The sequence below is a fragment of the Mytilus edulis genome, chromosome 5, assembly GCF_963676685.1.
Source record: "Mytilus edulis chromosome 5, xbMytEdul2.2, whole genome shotgun sequence".
Taxonomy (NCBI): domain Eukaryota; kingdom Metazoa; phylum Mollusca; class Bivalvia; order Mytilida; family Mytilidae; genus Mytilus; species Mytilus edulis.
Genome location: NC_092348.1, coordinates 3194302 through 3219243, shown reverse-complemented (window position 1 = coordinate 3219243; position 24942 = coordinate 3194302). Strand labels below are relative to the sequence as shown.

At 32.2% G+C, this 24942-nt stretch overlaps 1 protein-coding gene across 1 annotated transcript; it reads left to right on the top strand.

Annotated features, from left to right (window-relative positions):
• The first annotated feature begins 719 nt into the window (after positions 1–719).
• On the top strand, positions 720–23742 carry LOC139522771 (uncharacterized). The gene is made up of 15 exons (XM_071316283.1): positions 720–927; positions 5106–5325; positions 6592–6823; positions 7658–7865; positions 8108–8239; positions 8497–8691; positions 9937–10090; positions 11086–11216; positions 13229–13445; positions 13712–13847; positions 15472–15952; positions 17081–17129; positions 18951–19171; positions 20858–20942; positions 23286–23742. The coding sequence occupies exons 2-15, from the start codon at positions 5112–5114 to the stop codon at positions 23558–23560; spliced, it is 2730 nt and encodes a 909-aa protein (XP_071172384.1). The 5' UTR covers positions 720–927; positions 5106–5111; the 3' UTR covers positions 23561–23742.
• The last annotated feature ends 1200 nt before the right edge of the window (positions 23743–24942 follow it).

Genomic DNA, 24942 nt, shown 5'->3' with positions numbered 1-24942 from the left:
GTCAGTTTAATAGTAAAACAAAGGATATGGGGTATCCAGCCATGACACAAAATCATTACATGCCCAGTAAAATCAATCACATAAAAAGAAAAGATATAACGTTGGTGTTGCTGTTTTTCATTGCAAAGGCACAGTGATGCCTTCGACACGTCACAAACAAAATCGCACGTCGCTGCAAGTTTAAAACAGTTGCTAGCTTGAGCGGAATTCTCTGCAAAAACAAATTCAAATACACTTCGTAAGATGTAACCCGTGACATGCATATATGTACAGTTATGGTGGAAATAATGACAATTCAAATTTGCTGAAATTAAGACGTATAATATTTGCCTATTGAACTTTCCAAATTCACTGATTCCATCGATAGCTATACTAAGTCTCTACATTCCCAAATTGAAGTATATCATAACATACATATCGCAGATTAGCTTGATAAACAAAGTCCCTATGTTTGAAATTAATAATCATTAAATAATAATTTTGGCACAAAACAGCTTTTTAACGAGTGCTTGTGTTTTTATAATTCTAACATAATCACACATGTTAACCACGTTTTTAGGGGAAGGTTGTTAATATTTGCAGTATAAATTTTAACACGTAATTTAATGTTCGTGCAAGTATTCATAATATTCACATTGTTGTATATAATTTTCGAGATTAAACCCTTTGATAAATTTCGCCCTGGTATGGGTGGAGATCTTTGATCTTTGTCACACTATGACATTTAATGAATTCACATTTTCACAATGAACGTATTATTTTTCTGTTAAATGGCAAAATATATATAATTTCTTTATAGTTTAAAAAACATATTGGATAGGCTGAGAGAAAATGCGTTATATTTAGTGAAAAATGTAAAAGTGTTGTTGATGAATTTTTACAAAATAAAATGAAAAATATCAGTACAATTGTGACAGATATTTAAAGGTATGTAAATCTTTTTATTTTTTTATTATTGATTTTTTATCGATCAAAATTAATGCAACGCAATCGGAATGCAAATTTGTATATGCTTATTTTATGGAATTGCCTGTTAATAGGAGATAACTTCTTTTTTGCAATGAACAAATTTGTATACTTATGTACAGTAGTAAATATAAATTTTCATTTTTATTTGTTTTGATTTAAATCGAACTAATTAATAAGAAATTCGTTGAAAAGTCTCATCCGTTAATGTCAAAGTCGCGAAAAAAAGGTCGACCACGCGAGACTCCTAGTAGGCATCACTCCAAAATCATGACAATCATGGAAATACATACTCTAAAAATATAGTAATCACTTGGGATCAAGATATAAACTCCATATTTGTGATGTAACTAGAAAGTGGTTTCATAGAAATACAGTAGTCCAATCTTCCCGTTCGTCGTTAATTTTGGTATCAACCAATCCGCATTGTCAATTTTTATTGAACTGGTACACATTTTGTTTAGGGGCCACCTGAATCTCGCCTCCGGGTGCATGATGTTCTCGCTGTGTTGAAGAACCATTTGTGGCCGTCTGTTGTTTTCTGCTCTCTAGTTGTTGTCTCTTGGACACATTCCCATTTCCATTCGAAATTTTATTCTAGATGATTTTTGATCGACAATATATTTGTTGAGTTTGGAGGATTTATATTTCAACAGACAGTCGGTATTCCAATGGGTACTAATTGTGCACCCCTGCTGGCTGATTTGTTTTTGTACTCGTATGAAGCAGAATTCATTCAGAACCTTCTAAAAGACAAAAAGAAAAAGCACCTTGCGAAATTCTTTAATTTTACTTTCCAATATATTGATGATGTTCTATCATTGAATAACCCATATTTCAGCCAATACTTACATCTCATATATCCAAGTGAACTTGAAATTAAGGATACCACTGATACTAGAAGGACTGCTTCATACCTTGATCTTTTCCTCAATATTGACGTAGATGGACGACTTCACACGAAAATCTATGATAAACGGGACGATTTCAACTTCCCAATTATCAATTTCCCATTTCTCAGCAGTAACATACCCTCTGCCCCTTCGTATGGTGTTTACATATCACAATTGATACGTTATTCTCATGCTTGTTCACACTATACGGACTTCATATACAGGAGTGTGCTCCTTACGCAGAAACTGCTCCAACAAAGTTATGAGGAGGACAGATTAAAATTGACACTCCGTAAATTTTATGGACACCATCACGATTTGGTGGATCCATACGATGTTTCGTTGACCAAACTAGCTAAGGACATTTTTACCACATGGTAGATTGTGTTTTGTCATAATGTCGTCTAATCTTTTAATTACCAAACGTGACTTATTCCCGATTGTGACTGTTTTGCCGAGTGTGAACTCGCATTACTATAAGACGTGGTACGGTACTTATCCATCCCAAATTCATGTATTTAGTTTAAATGTTTAATGTTATATTTGTAATTCTCATCGGATTTTGTCAAATGTGTTGACGTCTTTTCTATTATATTTATGTGTTATGGTAAAGAAAATTAATCACCGCCTTCATTTATCAGATTTGATTTCGTTCAAAGTAATCAGTACGATATTTTACGTTTGAAGTTAGATTCATAACAAACCGGACATAGTTTTATAATATAGTTAATTGCTACCTCAGTTTTATATTAATAAGAATTAAAATGTGCTTTGTTATTAAATGCAATATCAGTATTTAGTTCAAATATATAATCTTAAATTAATCCTAATTCTATCTTATTCATTCTTATGTGACGTCATTTTTCATTTTTTGATGCTCTGTTTTACTAATTCAAATGACGTCATTTTTTCGTCATTTTTCAGTTTCAAATAGGACGTCACTTGGCGTAGAGGTTTAAACGTATTCGGATGTGTCTACTTTTGTGTTTCAAATGTCTGGTTATGTAAATGTATTTCAGTTGTTTCCTTTAATTAGTTAATACTTCAGCTTTATCATGTACATCTTTTGAATATTCATTTTATTAAATTTACTGTTTGCAAAAGTATAAATTACTCTAAATTATAGGGATTTTCTGGTAACTTAATAGAAAACCCTTGCCGTTTTTGGCACAACCTTTTTGATCTTTTGGTCCTCGATGCTGTTCAACTTTGTACTCGTTTCGGCTTTCAAACTTTTGTATCTGTGCGTCACACATAGGTCTTGTGTGGACAAAATACACTTCTGGCGTATTAAAATTTTGAACTTGTTGCCTTTTGTTGGCTGTTGTTCGTGTGATTCTTTGCCAATTGTGTTCTCCAATTTATTTATATTGTAGTCCTGTGTTGTCATTTTGATGTTATATTTCACATGGCCATAAAAGTGCGAGGTTTGGCATGCCACAAAACCAGGTTCAACCCACCATTTTTTCCTTTAAAAATGCCCTGTACCAAGTCAGGAATATGGTCATTGTTATATTATAGTTCGTTTCTGTGTGTATTACATTATAACATTGTGTCGTTTGTTTTCTCTTATTTTTGAGTGTAAATTCACATTGCGATAAGACGTGTCACGGTACTTGTCTATCCCAAATTCATGTATTTGGTTTTGATGTTATATATATTATTCTCGTGGCATTTTGTCTATGTGTGTTACATTTTAGTGTTATGTCGTTGTTCTCCTCTTATATTTAATGCGTTTCCCTCGGTTTTAGTTTGTTATCCCGATTTTGTTTTTTGTCCATGGATTTATGAGTTTTGAACAGCGGTATACTACTGTTGCCTTTATTTAAGATATGTAACAGACTTTGCTGGATCTGAATCTTTTATTTTACGTCATAAATGCGATCATAGTTACAACAATGTAACTTAACTCTTTATTATCATTGGAATAACTTTTATTTCCAAACTAAAAGACAAATTGAAAGAGTGGGTATTGCTTTGCTTCGTAAAAAAAAATGGCCAACGTAGATACAAGTATCTTGTCCTAGGGAGGGATATATCCTACTTTCTAAAGGATCACTCTGATTCGAACAAAAAATTCTCTGAAACTGATATTATCAAGATGCTTGATTTCTTGATTGACAACATATTTGTTATGTTTTTCAACAGATTGTCGGCATTCCAATGGGAACAAACTGTGCCCCTCTACTTGTCGACTTGTTTCTTTATTATTATGAAGCTGACTTCATGCAGAAACTTCTTATGAAGAAAGATAAGAAGTTAGCAATATCCTTTAACTCTACTTTTCACTATATAGATGATGTTCTTTCACTAAATAATTCAAAATTTGGTGACTATGTGGAACGCATCTATCCAATCGAGCTAGAGATAAAGGATACTACAGATACAGTTAAGTCGGCCTCATATCTTGACTTACATCTAGAATGAGGGTCGGTTGAGAACAAAACTTTACGACAAAAGAGATAATGTCAGCTTTCCAATTGTGAACTTTCCATTTCTAAGTAGCAACATTCCAGCAGCACCTGCATACGGGGTATATATCTCCCAATTGATACGATATTCCCGTGCTTGCATTTCCTATCATGATTTTCTTGATAGAGGGTTGCTGCTCACATGGAAGCTATTAAACCAAGAACTCCAAATGATGAAGTTGAAATCATAAATTTTACAAACGCCATCATGAGTTGGTTGACCGTTATGGAATAACCGTGTCACAAATGATATCGGATATGTTCCTTACGTCGAAACTACAATCCCCTTCCCTTTCATGAATGTGACCTACCGAATTAGACTATTTATTTACCGGATTTGTAATCATATAAGCAATACGACGGGTGCCACAGGTGGAGAAGGATCTGTTTACCCTTCCAGAGCACCTGAGATCACCCCTATTTTTTTGGTGGGGTTCGTGTTGTTTATTCTTTAGTTTTCTATGTTGTGTCATGTGTGTTGTTGTTTGTTTGTCTTTTTCATTTTTAGCCATGGCGTTGTCAGTTTGTTTTAGATTTATGTGTTTGAGTGTCCCTTTGGTATCTTTCGTCCCTCTTTTATAGGCAAAAACAATATAAAATAAAGCATAACAGGACAGGACAACACAATTGAGACTTAAAAAAGCTTTATGCTATTTTGTGAATTATTTGAGGACGTTTTTTTGTCTTTTTTTCCAACTTATTGATTTCAGTATCTTTAATTTGTAGATATCTTACCATGTTCTTTTTCATGATATATTACATCTTTTTTTTAAAGATCAAAATGCAGAAGATTGAGAATGAGTTGAGTCCAACGATTCAAACACTGCAAAAGCAAAGAATCAAATTGAAAGATGAATTCTTACTGAAAGCAGAAAGGAATTTGAAAAAGACCATGTGCTGTGGAGAACGTTTTCAAAATGAACTGTTGTCAATAAATGAACTGGTACTTGACATGAATGCAGAACCGGACACGGATAGAACAAATAACAATAATAGTAAGTTACGACTTTGTGTTTATATAATGAGTTGATATAGCTTACATGCCATGCATTGTCAGTTTATTTCGATCTTTTTAATGTTCCTGTGGTATCTTCCCCCGCTTCTTTACATGTAAGCTTGTTATAACTCATTGAAGATACCAGGCTTACAAATAACACTCCCGTGACGCTCGAATCAAAAACGTTAAATAAACTTGTAGAGCTAAGATACCTGTTCATTCACTGTTTGTTTCTGACCCATTAATATATGCAGCAGAATAGTGGGAAAACTGGATAATTGCTTACATTCATTCATTCTTTTACATTTTTATGAGTTATTGATCCTAATCGTAGGCTCAACCATGTTGATGGTATACAGAGAAGATTGCCAATGAGACAATTCTCCACCAGATACCATGTGACGTAGAAGATAACAACTATAGGTCACCTTAGGTCCTTCAACTATGAGGCAAATAAAGGCAACAGTAGTATACCGCTGTTCAAATCATACCGCATAATAAGGTATAAAAAGCCCCGGAATGAAGAATGTAGAACAATTTATACGAGAAATTAAATGCCGTGATTTATGAACAAAGCAGAAAACGAAATACAAATATGATATATACACAGAAACAAACTACTACCGCTGAATTACAAACACATGATTTGGGACAGACTCTTACAGGATGTTGCGGTGTTAAACCTGAACAGAACGCCCAAAACACAATTAAATAAAAACTCATTAGATCGATGCAAAGCACAAAAAAACAAACAAAGTACAGATATTATAGTACTAAGACTAAAGCTAGTTCAAAACCAATAAATACTAATAAAACAACATTAATCTAAGTCTAAAATATCAGTCAGTACACATCCAGCATCCAATGGATTTAGTGAAAAGACGCCATTAATAATGAGAGCAAAAGATAAACTTGTGCAATGCTTAAATATAGGTATCGACAAATTGTATGTCCGGGAATATACTAAAACATAACAGATTGTATGTCCGGGAATGTACTCAAACATAACAGATTGTATGTCCAGGAATGTACTCAAACATAACATATGACCTGTTGTTCTCTGCTGTTAAAAAAATGTTCACCCAATTTCAATTCAAATTTTTTGTCGATTCTGATCTGATGTTAAATGACGACGAACTTTAACAACCATAACTTTTCGTTTATCAACTGTATCGTGATTTTTTCTTTATTGTATATTATCCTGTACTTGTTTTTGTGATTGTTTTATTGTCACATTTCACATTAGTCTTATATTACCTTACAGATATCCATACAAATGATGAAATAGATATCAACCATCTGATCAATAAAACAGAAAATTTACTTTTACGAATCAGAGAGCAAATTGATTGCACGTGCACACACTTAACTCAGTTGAAACACGAGATAATCATGGACCAAGTTTCCGAGACAAACACAGTGGACGACACTACTGATGAATCTTTAACACACGAACAAGATAAGATGGAGGATGACTGGATGGATTCTCCTTTAGTGTATGCTAGCTTTTATTCTTTTATATTTTCATAATGTAAGGGTGTACGGATTACGATAGAGAATTGGTATATACAATTTGAGAATACAAGAAAATGAGGACCTTCCCATTGATACATTAAGATGATTGATGAAAATATTTTAATTATGGTCGAGTTAATGCTTTGAAATAAAAAATAAAAAAGTCAAAATCAACTATAAGGTACTCTTTTTTTAAGTTTCTGCTTTCTTACGAAAACTTATTTTTTAAACAATATATAAAAATAAGACGTTGGGTCGTGATTGCCAATGAAACAACTCTCCACCCAAGACCAAATGACTTAATTAGAATGAAATTGAAGAACTATAGGTCACCGTACGGCCCTCAACAATGATTAAAACCAATTCCGCATTTAGGCTATTTTTGTTTTTTAATGGACATTATGGACATTAAATGGACATGAACCTGATGTTCAGTAGTTGTTGTTTGTTGATGTGTTTCATAAGTGATTATCGTTTCTTATGGGGCTCTTTATAGCTTTCTGTTCTGTGTTAGCCAAGGCTCCATGTAGAAGACCGTACTTTGACCTAAAATAGTTTTTCTTTTACAAATTGTGACTTGAATGGAGGGTTATAACCTTATTTAACAAGATTAAAATAGCTTGTTGTTAATAGCAAATTTTTGTTTCAATATTGTACATTTATTGATGTTTGAAACAAACAAAAGTGATACGTTTATAATTTTTCTTAATCGTAGACAATGCACTTTTTATAGAGATTTTAGTTTTGAAAAAATGTAACTAGTATATAAACGTATTTCATTTCTTTAATTGTATAATGATGAAAACTTTTGACAGCTTTATGAATCCAAGAAAAAATAGATTACACCATAAAGTATGCTGTGTTTTACTGACAAAACCAAATACAGTTAATAAGGATGCGCTAAGCGCACATGCATCAGATACAGACGAGGACCTGGCTAAATGTTTGGAGTCTAATGAAGAACAAATTATTTCCTCTCTCGTTACACTGGAATCAAAAGATGGCCTAATACTCCACACACAGGTATTTTAGTATTTCAAATGATATTATTAACCATTGTACGAGTTGTATTTTTAATTTACGTTGTGCTCGGAAGATAGAACTTTGTTTTTTTCTCAAAGTTAATCTTTGAATATTAACAATTAGATTACAGTAGCTTTATAGCCGGATACAGGCGTAGTTCAAGTCAACGGAATATGTACCATAAACATGTAAAAATAGGTAGTTTTTTTAATATCTAATCCTCAAAGTTATTCGAATTTCAGTTTCCATTTCATCTTTATTTACCAGTTGTGAATCATAAACCAGAACTCGTTCCTCAGTTGAAATACCTGACAAACGGAAGCATTTGGCGTCGTGAAGATGTTGTACAGAATATATCAATCCCAATAGAGAGGGTAAATAGCACATTATTTAAAACATTGCAATGAAACTTAATGTTCTATAGTTTGTCTGTTGTAAGTGTATGTTGACTACTAGATGTATTTTGTTGGGTGTTTTTTTCTTTGGATTACTGTGCTATAAACGCACGTTCCATATTTCAACATATTCATGTCTTAGGTCTATTATACCGGTGATTTTAGAAATGGATATATCAATATTCTAAAATATGTTACCATCAATAAAGGTAGTCTCCTGAAAAACTTTTTTGCAGGAAATTTCATTTCTTGGCGCGGAAATACAAATTCCACAGCTACAAACCCTCCAGTGTGTAGCAGTCGCAGTGCCGCCATTTGAGGAGTTCAACATCGACAAAAATGGATCTTCAGTTACACTCCATAATGACAAGAACATAAAGCTTAGATTTCCAGCTGGTGCTTTTACAAATGAAGCTTACGTTTCTACAAAGGTAAACAAATAAAATGAAAAGTGTTGACATAAATAAATTTGTAAACGTAATTCTAGACTGTGTATGTGATACGAATAAAGGCGTTGAAATATAGAAAAAAATGAAGCAACTGTAAATCGTTTATTTTAGCGTGTTGATGTTACGTTGTTTTATTTAGGATCGGGAAATCTCAGACATTTTTATTTATCTATGATATGTAATACCATGTTTAGCACAGACTTTTGGTTCAAAAATAGAAACCAAAAACCGTCTAAGATACATTGAATTATATTTTAAGTTAAGAAACCTTTGTTTTCAAGAAGAGTTTATGATCGTGATATTATTTTGATGATGTAACTGCTTGTTAAATTTTAAAAAAAAAACGAGTAGTTAGGTGTAATACCATCATGAATATTCCCCTATTAATCTTTGTTTAATTTCCACATTTTCGAAAATTTTTACAGAATGTATCTTTGTTTCAAATATTGAAATACTTGACATGGGTACAGTTTTATCCTGTCCAGTACTATAGACAAAATTCACATAACATTGCATATAAGAAAATAAACATCATTGGGAGTTAACCAATAAAATATTCATCCCTTTTTTTCCAGTGTACAGACCTTACTAGCCATGTAACCTCAACTTTCTAAAATACTCTATAAAAGCACCAAATAAAAAAATTATGGTACTTTAAAACACACAAGATATATGTTAATAACTAAGAATTTTTTGACTGCAATGAAATGTAGTATTTATTTTCTACGACTGTCAAATTCGAGGGAATTTTTTTTTCTACGCTTTTTCGTATGCAACCGGATGTGACGTACTGTGATTTGGTGGTATTACATCTTAATAATCCAAGACACCAAAGCGGTTACGTCAATAAAACGCACTTTTATGCATTTAGCTTTTTACCCTAAAATATAAAGGATATGCAATGTACCGAGTAAATTATCTTAAAACATTTGGTCTACATAAACACCTCTCATGTAAAACTGTTTTAGGTACATGGATGTACTCAATACTTTGAACTTATCAACAAATGTGAAAATAGCAGTCATTGAAATATCTTTGAACAACACAATTGATACTTTTCGGTCTCTGAATTAGATCTGATCGACCAGTATTCTTTTAAAACAAATATTCCAGAATATTATGGTATGCAATTATATTTTTTGTAGCAGTAAGTAATAAAGGCGTCATATATTTCAGATGAGAACATTGATATATATATATCAGTTTAAATAATTTGTCTTTTTCTAGGCCAGAATCTTAACAAAGACATGTTTAAAAGATGCATGCGATAGGTATCTGGACCTAGAACATATCACACAAACAACTTCTGTTATTAACATAAAGTGTAGTCAGCCGCCACAATCAGCATTCGAAATCAACTTTTTCGATTTTAAAATTGATGGTAGGTATATTTTTAAATTGTAACACATATATCACAAACAAGATAAGTTTCCGAAATTATAGGTCATAAAATAGCAGGAAAAATGAAATATGACAAAAAGCCAAACTCTAGCACACCATTCGAGACCAAATGATAGGTGACACGAACGTCATCAGAAAAAGTGCAAGTAGTTCCCGATGAGCAAGTGTTAGAAATCGAACTGTTAGAAATATATTTGAACCAAAATCAATTATGTAAGCCTTACCATATGAAAGAAAAAACGGTACCAATTCGCCGTTTCAAAATCTAATGCATACTGGGTAATATTATCAAAAGCGTACACCAAAACGTTTTGATTGGTTTAAAAAGTTTTAAACAATACAAATTCAACCAATGACATGCATAGGTTGTTCCCGAAGAGCAATTGTTATAATACTGAACTTTTAAAAACAAAATTTGAACCGACATCCATTATATAAGCGTAACCACATGAAAGAAAAAACGATGCCAATTTGCCGTTTCAAAATCTAATGCATTCTGGGTAATATTATCAAAAGCGTACACAAAACGTTTTGATTGGTTTAAAACATTCTAAACAATACAAATTCAACCAATGACGTAACGATATTTTCATTTTGGTATACGAACAATGAGATGACCCATAGTCCTTCTGATTCTGAAAAGATGATTTCTAATTGTATGACAAATATAAAGAGAATCTTTTCCCACCAAATTTTCAAAGGATTTTGTTTTTGTCTTTTTGGTTCAGATATATATATATATATATATATATATATATATATATATATATATATATATATATATATATATATATATATATATATATATATATATATATATATGTGTGTGTGTGTGTGTGTGTGTGTGTGTATTAGCAATTTTAAGAGTCCTTTTTAAAAGATAGCTATATTGAGAGTAGCAAAAAATCTATAAGTCTGTAGTTTATAGGATATGTTTTTTGTAGCAGTAAGTAATAAAGCCGTCATATATTTCAGATGAGAATATATCTGATCAACAAGAGGTCTTACAAAGATGTAAACAATGGCTAATGAACAATTTAAACATAAGTCTAATTGAATCACGGCTGATTGAATTATTTCCAGCAACAATCACGGAGAATATTCAGGTAAGCCTTTTAAGAAAAAGAATAGTACAAATGACCGGCCGTTTCAGAATATAATGCATTCTAGGTAATATTTTCAAAAGTGTACACCGAAGCGTTGTGATTGGTTAAAAGCGTTCTCAAGAATTGAATTTAAACCAATGACGGAACGTTATTTCTTGTACGACCAATAAGATTACCCATAGTACTTTAGATTCTGAAATGGTAGTGGCTGCTCTTTCTTGAAACTTGCAGCCTTTATGGGTGATCTGCTTGAAGTCATATTGATATATCATGTTTCTGTGACTGCTACTTCCTGTAGGCTGTAATCCCACAGAGCGTAAAACAATGAGCAGGATACTTCGGAAGTCAACATTTTAACTTCCTGACTAGGTATTGAATATTCTCGTAGGACCAGAGCTCATGTTTTGTCTGTTATTATGTATATATATATATATATATATATATATATATATATATATATATATATATATATTTAAATTTGCAAACTACATATATATATGCCGACTCTAAATAAAATTATTTACTTACTACGTATAACTTACCAATACCTTCAGAACAAAAAGAGGCATAAGAAACACGAGGGGACAATCATAGGTCGAACAAAATTACATTGCCAAAAAAAAGAACAATAAAAAGACAAATATCAGTCTACAATTGTGATAGATAGAAAAATATTACACTTCATTGTTTTTTTTTATTTCGTTGTTTTCCTCTTATAGTTGATGTATTTCCCTCTGTTTGTAACCCGGATTTGTTTTCTCTCAATCGATTTATAACTTTTGAACAGCGGTATTTGTTCATTTGTATGATTTTAGTTTTAAGCAACTATGTGCACAGGATTTATTTGTTTTACACAGTTTGATTTGGAAGAAATGCCGACACAGTTAGTTGCACTATTACTAACACAAATCTATATCAATATTCTTGTAATTGTTGTAAAATACATCAAATAACATAATTAGAAACTTAATCTTGATTTATATCCATTTTTTTAGAAATTTACCTGTGACGTTACTTTTATGGTGTTTATCCATTCGTGTTACAGACACACAGTTCGTAATTCAATGAAGCTGTTTTTGTGTACTGTCCTAATTAATTTTAGTTATTCGTTGTTATTCTGTGGTTAACATGTCGAAATGTACTATTATATTATTTATTTATGTATTTATCTGTCTTTGGTGTTCTTGTATGTATTTGTACTGTATTCCCGTCATGTAATGTTGTCATTTTAGCGGTATATTTAACATTGCCATAAAGCGCGGAGGTTTTGCTAGCCACAAATCCAGGTTCAACCTACCAATTTTTTTTTAAAGTGTTCTGTACCATGTCAGGAATATGGTCATGTTAGCACAAAGTTCGTTCCTATGCATGTTGCATTGCTGTTTGTTTTTTTTTTTTTTTTGTAGCATTTCTGTGTTCTGTTATTTCGTTGTTTTCCTCTTATAGTTGATATGGTTCCCTCGGTTTTGGTTTTAGTTTGTAACCCGGATTTGTTTTCTCTCAATCGATTTATGACTTATGAACAGCGGTATACTACTGCTGCCTTTATATACAACTGTTGCCTTTATTTGCCATTACCGTCGAAAGAAAAACACTCAAACGTATTTGGTATCTTTGAAGAGTTTAAACATTGCTGCACATTGTTTTAAGCCGATGTTACCTGGTTTTTGTAAAACATTCATAACCAGTAAAGTATTTTCATGAGAAGCCAAGTCAATATACTGTTACCACATATAAATCAAGTTTTCGTCCATTATGTCTCGGAGTTCAGTATTTTTGTGATTTTACTTTGTTCTCTATGTTTGATAATCAACGAAACTTGCCATCTCTATGCATCTTTGATTTGGTCATTTCTTCAACTTAACTTAAGCATTAAAATATCTTATACTGTTACACATAAAGCTTCTCTGCTTATGAATCTTGATCAAAAAATCTATATACCAAAGATACTAATAAAAAACATAGATTTCATTTCTATAATCTAGACTAAAATATGTATTATTTAATTTTAGAAAGAGATTCTCAGCGCCGAGAAAATCCAAATGCTAGTTGCAGAACTTCATCATTGTTCAGACAATAGCATGGATAAATTTATTAAAATACTCGACGAAACTGGCCAAACAGAAGTAGTGGACAGACTTAGTAGTGTCAGAGAACAGGTGGTTCTGACAAGAAATCAAGACGATATAGCTATAGCTGAGATAGAAATGAGCAGTGATTTTGATCCTGGTAATAAACGCATGTGATTCTTTATAACGAAAGGGGGGAAAATGTAAAAAAAAAAACAACAAATGAATTAAATAAATTCAAAATATCGCCAAAATATGAAATGTTATTATCGAAATAAAAGGAGGTATCACCATAAAGATAACAAGAGAACAGAAAACAATAGACACAAACGAATTTAAAAGCAAAACAAGACAAAACAAAAAAGACAAAAACATTGATCAATTTTCAATCATATTATTATTCAGTCCATATTTCTTTCATTTTAGATTTTGAGGTAGACGTGAAGACCGTACAAATTATGGCTAAATTAGGAGAACAATCATGGAAAGTGGCTCCCAGCAACTCCAGTAATATAGACAATGTACATACTGTTAAACTAGAGGGTGGCAATTCATCATACAGGTATTACAATGACATTTTTCATAAAACCATTTCCGATAAGCAAGCAAAAATAAACCTATTAAATTACCATTATTATTAAAGTAGGGTTTTTAACAATAGCATTATTTTGTAAGACGATTAATGGGTATGAAAACCAAAGGTAGGATAAGGCACAAATGCAACACTCCAAACGTTACAAAATTTCAAAAAATGAAATGGTTTTTTTTTCCAAGTCGGGTGTGAATGAGTTGTATTTAGATAAAATAAGACTGGATATATAGTAATTTAGCCCTTTCGTTTTGGATACATACACTACAATAATGTCCTTACAAATAACTTATAATGCTGGGTCTGACATAACAATCTCTGAAACTGATATTATCAAGATGCTTGATTTCTTGATTGACAACATATTTGTTACGTTTGGAGGACGTGTTTTTTCAACAAACAATCGGCATTCCCATGGGAACCAACTTGTGCACATCTTCTTGTCGAATTGTTCCATTAATTATATGAGGCTGACTTCATACAGGTACTTACATGGGCAACTAGACGGGTGCCACATGAGGAACAGAATCTGCTTACTCTTCAGGAGCACCTGAGATCACCTCAGTTTTTGGTTGGGTTCTTGTTGCTCAGTCTTCTGTTTTCGATGTTGTGTTTTATGTACTGTTGTTCGTCTGTTTGTCTTTTATTTTTTAGGCACGGCGTTTTCAGTTTTATTTTTATGCCCCACCTAGGGGCATTATGTTTTCTGGTCTGTGCGTCCGTCCGTCCGTTCGTTCGTCCGTCCGTTCGTTCGTCCGTCCGTCTGTCCGTTCGTTTGTCCGTCCGTCTGTCCCGCTTCAGGTTAAAGTTTTTGGTCAAGGTAGTTTTTGATGAAGTTTAAGTCCAATCGACTTCAAACTTAGTACACATGTCCCCTATGATAAGATCTTTCTAATTTTAATGCCAAATTAGAGTTTTTACCCCAATTTCACGGTCCACTGAACATGGAAAATGATAGTGCGAGTGGGGCATTCGTGTACTGAGGACACATTCTTGTTACTTATGAGTTTGAATGTCCCTTTGGTATCTTTTGCCTCTCTTAAAAGCTCTTTTTTATCATTTAATCCAATGTGTGTTACTGATAAATATATGTTGGTTGACACCAATGCATATCTATTATTTCAGCTTCGTTTTACTGCATTGATTTAACAATGAATGCCTCTGATTTAATATTGTGAACCATTCTTCATGAATCAGTCAACTTAAAAACACTTACTTAAAATACGACATATTATTTTCAATATATATATATGTTTTTCCCGTTTCAGTTCACTTGTATTAGTAAATAAATTCTTGTCAAATAAAAAAGGCAAAACTGAAATCTCCAAACCTTTACATTTGTTTATCGTGTTTTTTATAGATTTTTCTTTAATTAGGAAGGTAATAAACAGCTACTGAACAGTATGTAGTTATACTGAACAGATCATATTGACCACAGTCAAAGTTTCGTAACAGTACCGTATTTTCTAAAGTTGATATGTAGATGCTGTATGAGACTGACCATAATGTCCCATAAGTATTTCAGTATTTAAATTTTCAGATTATAAGATAAAATGACTGTTTAGTTTGAATATATAAACCATTGTTTTATTTAAAGTGTTGTGGGAATAGTTGTACCAGCCAAAATGACTGAAATCGATATGTGCAGAGCTGCTACAGTATTGGATGAAGTTATTTGTTTAGCAAATGTCAACCTTGTTGTGAAGCAACATAAAGATAATTCAGATGAAATTATCATTTACTGTACACAATCAGAAAAATTGCAAACAGTACTACACGAACTAGCGAAAGATGGCTTTACTAATGGACCGACCAAAGTTCAGGAATTTGGGTTGGCCGATAGTGAGAACATTGAACTTACATTAGATAACTTCTGCTTGGAAGGCTATGAAAACAGACCTTTAGTAATGCCATTATACTCTGGGTTGGGTACAGCAATATATCGCGGTCGTCTATGTGTCCTACATCCAGAACGACAAACTTGTGACAATCAGTACAGAGGACAACTGAAGTACAAAATTATTTCTGAGAAAATATCAATTCAGAGGTCAGGCAAATTGGCTATTTATTTACCGAAGGTATGACTAGCATTTTTGAACAAAGGACTATCTTTACTTCTTACCTTAATACCATTAACTTAACTACATTATGATAAACACAACAGATTTTAGAAGTACATGCAACAATATGTATCATAGGCAGCTAGCAACGAGACTCCATATGTAGTACAATGACTTTCCTCAATTTTTGTTAACGAGCTAATTTTTGCATCAATGATAGATATCTTACTGAACGCTGCCCTTTCGAGATCTGGCATTTGGTTTTATTGTCTAGTGTATTATAGCGGATTATTCGGGAACACAAATTATACAGAGACAAACAAAAAATAGATTGATTAAAGGGTTCATATCAGTAAAAACAATTCACTTAAATTTATTATGTCGTGCTGGCTTTGGACTCAAATAACGAGTGATGCATGCATAATAAGAGGTTTCTCAAACGTGTTTTATCGGAGGATAAGAGAGGTGTACGTTAAATTAAACCCAATATCTACACAGAATAAATAAAGACGTGTTTCATTGGTTGAAATAGTGTCTAATTTGTTTGTATTACGTTGAGAAGGTTGCAGAATATAAACAACAACGACGAAATACATTGACAATTGAATGTGTAAAATATATGGTTATGCTGTTGATCGTCTATGTGTGTTTTGTCATTAGAACGGTAATGATTGTTATGCCCCACCTACGATAGTAGAGGGAAATTATGTTTTCTGGTCTGTGGCTCCGTTCGTTCGTTCGTCCGTCGTCTGTGCGTCCGTTCAGGTTAAAGTTTTTGGTCAAGGAAGTTCTTTTGTGAAGCTGAAGTCCAATCAACTTGAAACTTAGTACACTTGTTGCTTATGATATGATCTTTCTAATTTTACAGCCAAATTCGACTTTTGATCCCTATTTCACGGTCCACTAAACATAGAAAATGAAAGTGGAAGTTTCAGGTTAAAGTTTATTGGTCAAGGTAGTTTTTGATGAAATTGAACTGCAATCAAATTGAAACTTAGTACATATGTTCCCTATAGTATAATCTTTCTAATTCTAATGCCAAATTAGATTATTACCCAATTTCACGGTCTATGAAACATCGAAAAGGATAGTGCGAGTGGGGCATCCGTGAACTTTGGACACATTCTTGTTTTTTATTTTTTTCAGCCAACAGATGAACAAATTGGTTACTTTAGTTACACCTTTGACTTTACAGGTAATATTACCAATATTATCACGTATGACCTAAGCTTGAATCATATACAATATTGTTAAAAACACTCACACTTTCATGTTATTGATGTCTTTTAGATATTATTAGGAAAAAAATGTTTTTCCATACAATCATTTTTAGCTTAATAAAACAAATTTCACAAAATTTATGGGACCTAGAAGCAATAAAAGGTGTTGAGCCGAAAATTCGTATCATGATTTGGTTTAAAAATATACGTAATACAGAATACATCATAGTTATGTCATTCATTCATCTCTGTTGCTATGCCATTTGTCACCATCTATTGTAATGACATTTGTCACCATTTATTGTAATGCCATTTTTAAATATCTATTGTCATGTCATTTTTCACCATCTATTGTAATGCCATTTGTCACCATCTATTGTCATGCCACTTGTCACCATCTATTGTCATGCCATTTGTCACCATCTATTGTCATGCCATTTGTCACCATCTATTGTAATGTCATTTTTCACCATCTATTGTCATGCCATTTGTCACCATCTATTGTCATGTCATTTTTTACCATCTATTGTAATGCCATTTTTCACAATCTATTGTAATGCCATTTGTCACCATCTATTGTCATGCCACTTGTCACCATCTATTGTAATGCCATCTGTCACCATCTATTGTAATGCCATTTGTCACCATCTATTGTCATGCCACTTGTCACCATCTATTGTCATGCCATTTGTCACCATCTATTGTCATGCCATTTGTCACCATCTATTGTCATGTCAATTTTCACTATCTATTGTAATGCCATTTTTCACAATCTATTGTAATGCCATCTGTCACCATCTATTGTAATGCCATTTGTCACAATCTATTGTATGGCCATTTGTCACCATGTATTGTAATGCCATTTGTCACCAACATTACACGAGCTATGGGGAAATCAACGCTACCTACTATTGATGCAAAATCTTCTTAATTAAATTAACGGTACCATTTTTCTTGCACCAGATGCCCATTTCGACAATATATGTCTCTTCAGTGATTTTTGTGGCCAAAATCCAAAGCTTATATAAAAAATAAAGAGCTAAAATCCAAAAGGTCCAAAAAGTATAGCCAAATCCGTGAAAGGAATCAGAGCTTTGCATGAAGGAGATGCATTCCTTAATTTATAATGATTTCTATTATTTTGTAACGGCAAATTTTAATAACACAAAAAATCCGTATTTTCATGCCAGTACCGAAGTACTGGCTACTGGGCTGGTGATACCCTCAGGGACTAATAGTCCACCAGCAGAGGCATTAACCTGTCTGACGCCTGATTTGATCTTAACGGTTTTATAAATAATATTCGTTGCTAAATATGAACTTCAGTTGAACCGCTAAATATTCTACCATATTTAGACACACATTAAAGTTCAAAACAAAAGGGAAAATGATCTAACACAGCCAATCACAGGTTTCAGAACAAAATTGAGACGCACGAACAGTTAATCATAGGTTTCAGTACACAATTAGTACGAAAGAATAATTTCTAGGATAAATACGTACTCAATAGCATGAGTCAAAATAAGATTAAAACAATAGAAAATGACAAGGATAAGAAAACAATCAATTAGAAAAGAAGTTATCAATATCAGAACACACGAGACAGAAAATTACAGGAAATAACTAGCAATTCATTTCAGTATCAAGATAAGATCAAGACAAGTTGAAATAGACAAACCGTAAACCATGCAAATCATCTTATTTAATTACTGGTAAAGAGAACAGTTAAAGTAAATAATGACGACTTCTTGCAAATCTATTCGATCATAAATCGTTTACATTTATTATTTGTTTAGGAAAAGCGTTGGCGAAATATTTAGCTTGGCAGCTGACACCGGACAATGAAATTTCTACCCGTTGGATCAAATTTGCAAATATATTGGTTGCAGATCCAAACATCTACAAGCACATCACCAATAACATTAGTAAAAGTTTGTGTAAAGCAGGTCAAAGGCAGACATGTGAAGCATTTCTTTTGTACTGGGCTGATCATTATGTTAAGAATGATGAAAACAAGGTTTGTTTGATTTTGTTATTTTATCATTTACATATTAACAAACAGTTTTAATTGTTTTTTGTTTTGTTTTATCATTTTCATATTTGCATACTGTCTTTCATCGTTTTCATATTTGCATACTGTCTTTCATCATTTTCATATTTGCATACCGTCTTTCATCATTTTCATATTTGCATACTGTCTTTCATCATTTTCATATTTGCATTCCTTCTTTCATTTGGTTTCAAATGTTGTGCTCTGTTCCTGATAGCTGAATTGTGCAGGGTCTTTATTGTGGTTTAAACCTATACGTCATGTCGCCTAGATAGGCAATAGTGGAATGGTAAATTGATCATTCGTGTTATTGCTTTTGCTTTGTAGTGTTTTATTTTGTATGTTGTTTGGGGTTGAGTATTTTTTAGCTTACCTGGCTTAAAGGGCCAAATTAACACGCCATAGATACCAGGATTAAAATTTAGTGCGCCAGACTTACGTTACGTCTACAAAAGATTAATCAGTGATGATCAAATCAAAATGGTTAGAAAGACGAAATAAAGTTGAAGAGCATTGATCATGGAATTTTTTTTATCATTTGTCGTCGTCTGTGTCCGTCGTAAGTCTACCTGTAGTCCGTTTAGTTGTACAAAATTCCTTTCTGACACTGTCAAAATCAATCATTCTTGGGTTATCTAGCTTACACAGCTTCTTTAGTACAAGTAATCTTGATGTACAGTTCTAAAGATGTATATCAAATGTACATCTGTAAAGCTGTATATAAACTGTACACCTGTTAAGCTGTATATAAACTGTACATTTTTAAAGCTGTATATAATTTGCAACTCTGTAAAAATGTATATTAACTGCACATTTTTAAATCTGTGTATAAGCTATACATAGAGATTCTACCACTACATATTGTGTGATACGATATCTATCCACAGTTTATATAGTTTTACATATGTACAGTGTATATACAGCTTTACAGATGTACAGTGTATATACAGCTTTACAGCTGTACAGTTTATATACAGCTTTACAGACGTACACTTGATATGCATATTTAGAACTGTACATCAAGATTACTTGTACTAAAGTAGCTGGGTAGAATATGTCGTAACTAAACATGGCCGCAAACTCTACATATTTAATTAATGAGCAAAAATGCAAGTAATGGCCAAGATTTGGTTTGACATGTGTTACAGAGGAAACATGAAAATAATCCTTTTTCCAAATGATACCATTTTGTTGGTTTTGCTGAGCATTTTGAAAACAAATATTGAAGGTAGACAAACACTTGTATTCGAAAAGTTATAAGCAAAACATGACCTATACAATAAGTCAAAAAGTCGACATCATCAGTTGGCTCTCTGTACGGGGTATCAACTGATCATGTTTACAATTGTTGTTTTCCAATTATCTTCAAAACTATAGTAAATAGAGAGGGAAAACTGATCAGTTGACCTAATAGGCACATGTAGAGCAGCATCTGTTTATTCCTTGCAGTTGGTCTGACGACAAAATAAATTTTAAAAAGTTAAAATATGAAAAGAAAAACAACAGTTCTCTAAATACTGCACATAAAATTAAAGATTTTATAATTAGCTCCACCAAAAATCTATAGTTAACTTATATGCTTCAAAAAGTGAATTTATATAAACCAATGCGATAATTGTTGAATTGATTTTCTTTCAATGGTTTTTAATATAGCTAGAGAGAATGGTTGATATTTTTGGACATGAAACGCAGAGAAAATCAGACGCATTACAGTTCCTTAAGCCATATTGTTTATCAGGTATATAAGATATTTTGTTACAAATACGGCCTTATTGTTTATCAGGTATATAAGATATAATGTTATCAATAAAACATTATTGTTTATCTGGTATATTAGATATAATGTTACCAATAAAGCCTTATTGTTTATCAGGTTTATTAGATAGTGTGTTACCAATAAAGCCTTATTGTTTATCAAGTATATAAGATATTTTTCTACCAAAAAAGCCATATTGCTGAGCGTTTTAAATATTAATATTTCAATTGTCGAGAGTAGGAAGATATCGTATTGCACGATGGTTTGTGTCAGATTCTGTTTCTCTTATGACATTTAAACGATATGCAGACACATGTTATCCTTCTTTTTACTATTATCTGTAAAAAGATGTGTTCTTTATATTGAACGTCATTAGACATTGTAGCCTTTAGTGGTGACCCCTCAATTTAAACAAATTCAGCAGGTAGACTATTTGACGTCATACTTGACATTTGACCAATGAAGAAGCATTCAATGAAATTATCAACAGGTTAGGAAAAAGATAATTCGGCTAAGAGAAATACGGGATACAGAGGCAAACATTTATATTCTTCTTTAAAATATTGGTCTCAATTTTGTCTTTATTTCATATCAGTTGATCTAAAATTACTATACAGTATGGATTTTTATTATCGTTTTTCCATATTTATGTTAAATTAATCTTACTATTTTCTTAAGACCAGTTTGAGTTTTTATCATTGTTGAAGGATGTACTGTTGTCTGTAATTGCTTACATCCACTACATTTGAATTGTGGTGAATCTTTGTGTCATTGGCATCAATACAGCATCTCCTTATTTTCATACTACATCGTTCGATTATGCAGAGGTTTTTATAACAAAAAGGGATGCTTTGATACAAATTCCTTGTGTTAGTTTATTGAAAATCTTACTTATGAAAAAAAACCTGCTGATTTCAAAAGCAGATAAATTTCAGATGATATCATCAAAACGCTGGCCTTTTGATCGAAACATAATTGTACATTTTGATGGGTAGGTATTTCAACAGACAGTCGGTATTCCAGAGTGCACTAATTGTCTACCCTACTGACCTTCTTATGTTTATACTCATTTAAGACGGATTTTATACAGAACCTTTACAAAATTAAAACGAAAAAGCATCTTGCAAAGTTCTTTTATTTTCCTCTACGATATATTTATGAAATCGTGTCACTGAAGGACTGGCGTTTCAGTGATCAAGTGCACCTTATATACCACTGTGTACTTGAGGTTAATGATTCTTCTGAAACTAGAAGGTCTGTCTGCTTCAGATCTTTTCTGTTATATTGACACAGACTGAGTTCACACTATAATCTATGGCAAATTTGATGAAGTAAACTTTTTTTTAGCAGTAACATATCATTTGCCCTATCGTAGGACGTTTATTTATCTCTATTTATATTTATACGTTACAGATTGATGAAATCATTGTAATTGTGTCAAAAACTCACTGAGCTGGCCGCACTGCGGGAGAAAAGTCATTCAAATGTCATTTCAAATCACATTGGTCCGAGTAGTGAACGAGACGAGCTTTCATTTAGTTATCTATGGCATGACATTCTCCTATTTAACAAAATATTTACAGATTGACAATGAATTGATGAAACGTCGACCTACCCGATCTATATTTTCAACAGGAAGTACCAGTAAACTTTTTTCTCGCTTAACCATTTAGTTGAGATGTGATGGTTTTCCAGGCGTGTATAACGGTCAGAATCATGAACCGTCATGCGATGTCCCCAGTTTTACATGATTAATCTTTGTATATTCTGAATGGATTATTACATTGGATTATTGTTTAGCTACCATTGCCTCTAATATATAGAACACCTGCATGCATCATTCTATTGAAATTGCTTTTAACATGTTTAACTCTTCCCTATTTATACCAATAACTGACTTCGTGAGATATATTTCATGTAAATCAATTGAGCATCTTACATTGTAGTATTTAAACTTTTGTTTAATATGAAAAGATTAAGATTAAAAATAAATTAATGTGAGTACAAAAGTTTTAGAGGGGAACATAGCCGTGTGAGACAGGACTATTGCATCGACAGGATAAATATATTTGTTTAACAAACCCACCAGAACTCGCAGTTCCTAATGGTAATTAAAATAAAATATAAAATCACTTTTAGGAACGGTTAACAAAAAACTATAAGGTTTAATGTATATGTGTATGCATATAATTTCAATATATTTACTTTGCAATACCATATATTTTCATTTTTTTTCTCTAACTTCTGTTAAAAAGTCAATTAAAAAAATTAACTTAAAGCAATTAGAAATGGTTTAATTCTGTATTCTGATTTATTTTACTGTAGGTACTTTATCCAATGACAATCTTAAGAAAATGGCATATTGTTTAGCTGACAACTGGGAGATAATGGCAGAGAAACTGAAATTAGATAAAGCGATAATTTGTGAGATAAAAGATACCCAGAAGAATCCAGTTAGACAGTGCTTGAAAATGTTGGATACTTGGCGATTGTCTGATGTTGCTATTATCAAAGGAACAGATGTTGTTAAACATCTTTATAAATGTGCAAAAGCTGCTGGATGTGGCTCGAAACTTCTTAACTTATCAGTTAAGCATTAAAAATAAATATGTCAACTGTTGCTACTGTAGCTGAACAATTCTCAGCTGGACTGATTAACATTAAGAAATTGTCTCAGTATTGTTGAATTTTTGCATTTTAATATTCTTTGTAAGCTGTACATACTTACAACTTACACCTGTGTATAGCATAAAAGCATGTCGATTAAAGCTTTTAGCCAACAGTATTAGTTTTTTCTCAGCAATGTATATTCAGTTAACATTTTTAATTCATATTAAGTAAGTAAAAACGGATAAATATCTGTTGACAAAAGGTATTGTGATCATTATTCCTTTTTTCCATGGCATTATCAATTATTGGGGGATTTTTACCCAAAAAAAAACAACAAAAAATGAAACGTTGAAATAGTGTTGTATTCTTTTGTGTTGCTGGTAGATAATTGTTCAGGTTAGGGAGAGTGCTATACTTTGGTTGATTGAACCTGGTTTAATAGCTAGCTAAACATCTCACTTGTATGACAGTTGCATCAAATTCCATTATATTGATAACGGTGTGTGAACACAACAAACAGACAAAATAAGTAAAAATGTCAAAAAAGGGGTACATCAGTCAACATTATGTTATAATCTAAATCACTACAAGAACAAACAAATATATAACAAAGAAACACAAAAAGACATATAGACAAAGCACACAAGCAAAAACGGAAGACAACAATACAACAATTTGACGTAATACAATAGCACAATGACGGTATGACTAAGTACAGAGCCACATCACATGTATCGAAGAAATATAAAAAGTCATGTTTAAGAGATCGCAATAAGTTTAACCAGGACATAATCGTTTTGTGCTAGTCGCCAATCAACTCATTGTTATACACAATGGTATAAAGGCGATATGGATGATGTTGTTATAGTAACTTAAGTGATACCTTTAGATCGTTTATTTTTTGTTTGAATATGGTAGCCAAGTATCATAAAATATCTGTACACAAAAACAAATAGTTTGTGCATACTGCCTTTAGGATGTTTAATAAAATCTGAAACGACTCTTATTCCAAACCCATTAAGATCTAAATTTCAATATTTTATGCCTTCTGTTCAATGCGTTTTCATTGTCTTTCTTTTCCTATCGATGTATTTTCTGTTATTTAAAATTCAAAATAAAAAAATGTTGGTATAGAATTATATTGATATGAATACAGAATTCTTGTTAATAACAATTTCAGTAAAAATATATTATCACGATGACTTTATATTTAGTATGATATGATAATGAATCTTGATTTACTTGCAGAAGACGACTGTAATTATCTGAACCTACACAAAGCACTCATTGTCAGTTTTATAACAATTCTGCTCAACTACTTAAAAATACAAATAGTTTAATATCAAAATCAAGCTCTCAATCGATGAAATTT

Excerpts from the sequence above, each read along its gene's own strand:
- LOC139522771 (XM_071316283.1), top strand. The coding sequence starts at position 5,112 with ATGCAGAAGATTGAGAATGAGTTGAGTCCAACGATTCAAACACTGCAA. Across the intron at positions 10,091-11,085 it reads TTTCGATTTTAAAATTGATG|ATGAGAATATATCTGATCAA; the intron begins GTAGGTATATTT and ends CATATATTTCAG. Across the intron at positions 13,446-13,711 it reads GAGCAGTGATTTTGATCCTG|ATTTTGAGGTAGACGTGAAG; the intron begins GTAATAAACGCA and ends CTTTCATTTTAG.